The sequence below is a fragment of the Sinocyclocheilus rhinocerous genome, unplaced genomic scaffold, assembly GCF_001515625.1.
Source record: "Sinocyclocheilus rhinocerous isolate Xijiao unplaced genomic scaffold, SAMN03320098_v1.1 scaffold1553, whole genome shotgun sequence".
NCBI classification, from domain to species: Eukaryota; Metazoa; Chordata; class Actinopteri; order Cypriniformes; family Cyprinidae; genus Sinocyclocheilus; species Sinocyclocheilus rhinocerous.
The window spans coordinates 79,970-81,408 of record NW_015639764.1 but is presented as its reverse complement, the minus strand read 5'-3'; the positions used below and the strand labels follow the sequence as shown (position 1 = coordinate 81,408).

At 39.3% G+C, this 1,439-nt stretch overlaps 1 protein-coding gene across 2 annotated transcripts in view; it reads right to left on the bottom strand.

The window, feature by feature from the left end:
• The window catches only part of LOC107751618 (envoplakin-like), a 25,521-nt gene that overhangs the window by 15,023 nt on the left and 9,059 nt on the right, over positions 1-1,439 (bottom strand). For both annotated transcript variants that reach the window (XM_016567356.1, XM_016567358.1), the window contains exons 4-5: positions 878-1,032; positions 665-788 (exon numbers count right to left, since the gene is read on the bottom strand). In XM_016567356.1, coding sequence (XP_016422842.1) covers positions 665-788; positions 878-1,032 — 279 coding nt within the window. The remainder of the gene's footprint in view (positions 1-664; positions 789-877; positions 1,033-1,439) is intronic.

Here is a 1,439-nt window from a genome sequence, read left to right as displayed (position 1 = left end):
AATCACACGTAGCACAAGCAGGGGACATAACCAATTCCGGACCAAGAAACTCAGAACGGGACTCACTATAAAGACACAGACACCAATGGGACACACCTGGGAGCAAATTAACTAATTAAACAAACACAGCTGGAACCAAATTCATACAACGAGGACAGAACCAGGAAGGACCAAATAAGGAAAACAGGAACTAAACGGGAACATACACGTGACAATTATAGGCGTTTTATTTATATTAATTATTTACTTTTGCATTATTTTAATCAATTTGTATTAATTTATTTGCTTATTTAATTGAATTTTTTGTGTTAATATAACGTTTATCTATTTATTTTGTACGTACTTAAATCAAATGTTTATTTATTTATGTGTACTAAACTTTTTATCATTTATTTACGTTTACACTTCTTCTCTAAACATTTTTACGGCCCTCCTAGCACCCACTTGCGGCCCTCTAGTTAGTCTTGACCTCAGTTTGAAATCCCCTGCTTTAAATCACCAGATGACAGAGGTTTTTCTACAGAAGATGCTCTTTGAGGAACCTGTCACATCGTTCTGGATAAGCATTGTTTGAACCTTTTAACTGCACTTTTTCTTTCACTTTCTCATAATAGACGTGCTGATAGCCCTGAATGCTGTCAGTAGGTGATATTGTGGCAGTCACCTGTTTATCAGACAGCAGGCTGCTCCAGTCGAGGCCAGGCGGCAGATAGAGCTCGTGCAGCTGGCCGTAGAGATCTCTGTAGGTGCCGCAGTATTTGGACCAGCGCTCGTGCAGGTTACTCACACTACACACACACACACACATTTCAGAGGAAAGCGTTAGAGCCGAGCGCTGGCTGGCGTGTGTTACGTGTGTTTGTGTTTGTTCACTCACTCCAGCTCGATCTCGCCGGCCTGCGGGTGCTTCAGCTTTCTGGCTTTGCTCAGGTCCATGAAGAGATCCTTCAGTAAGATCTCGGCCTGAGACAGGTTCTCAGCGGCGGGACCCTGCTGTTTGAGAGGAGAGCCCGCGCGCTTGTTCTCCAGGTCCTGATCGGAGAAACACAACAGACACGGAGAGCTTTAACACGCTGGTTTAGCAGTTTAGCATGTGTGCTTCTAAGCTAGCTTTAATTTGGGAGACAGAACACATCCTCATACTTCAGCTACATTTGAAATAAAATGTCATGTTGAGTTACTTCTTGGTCTGAAAAATAGTAAACAAAACCCACTAGATCTCTCTTTAAGCTGTTTGTGGGATGATCTCATACCAGTTTTTCTTTATTATTATATGTTTTTTTATTTTTTCCTATTTGTTATACATCTGTTTAACAAAATGTCATATGTTTGAAGTACATAATATCATCTTTAATGATTATAATCTGACAGACAATATAATTCAATCAATAAATAATGCAACAAAAATGAAATAAATTATAAACTAAACAATAAATAAA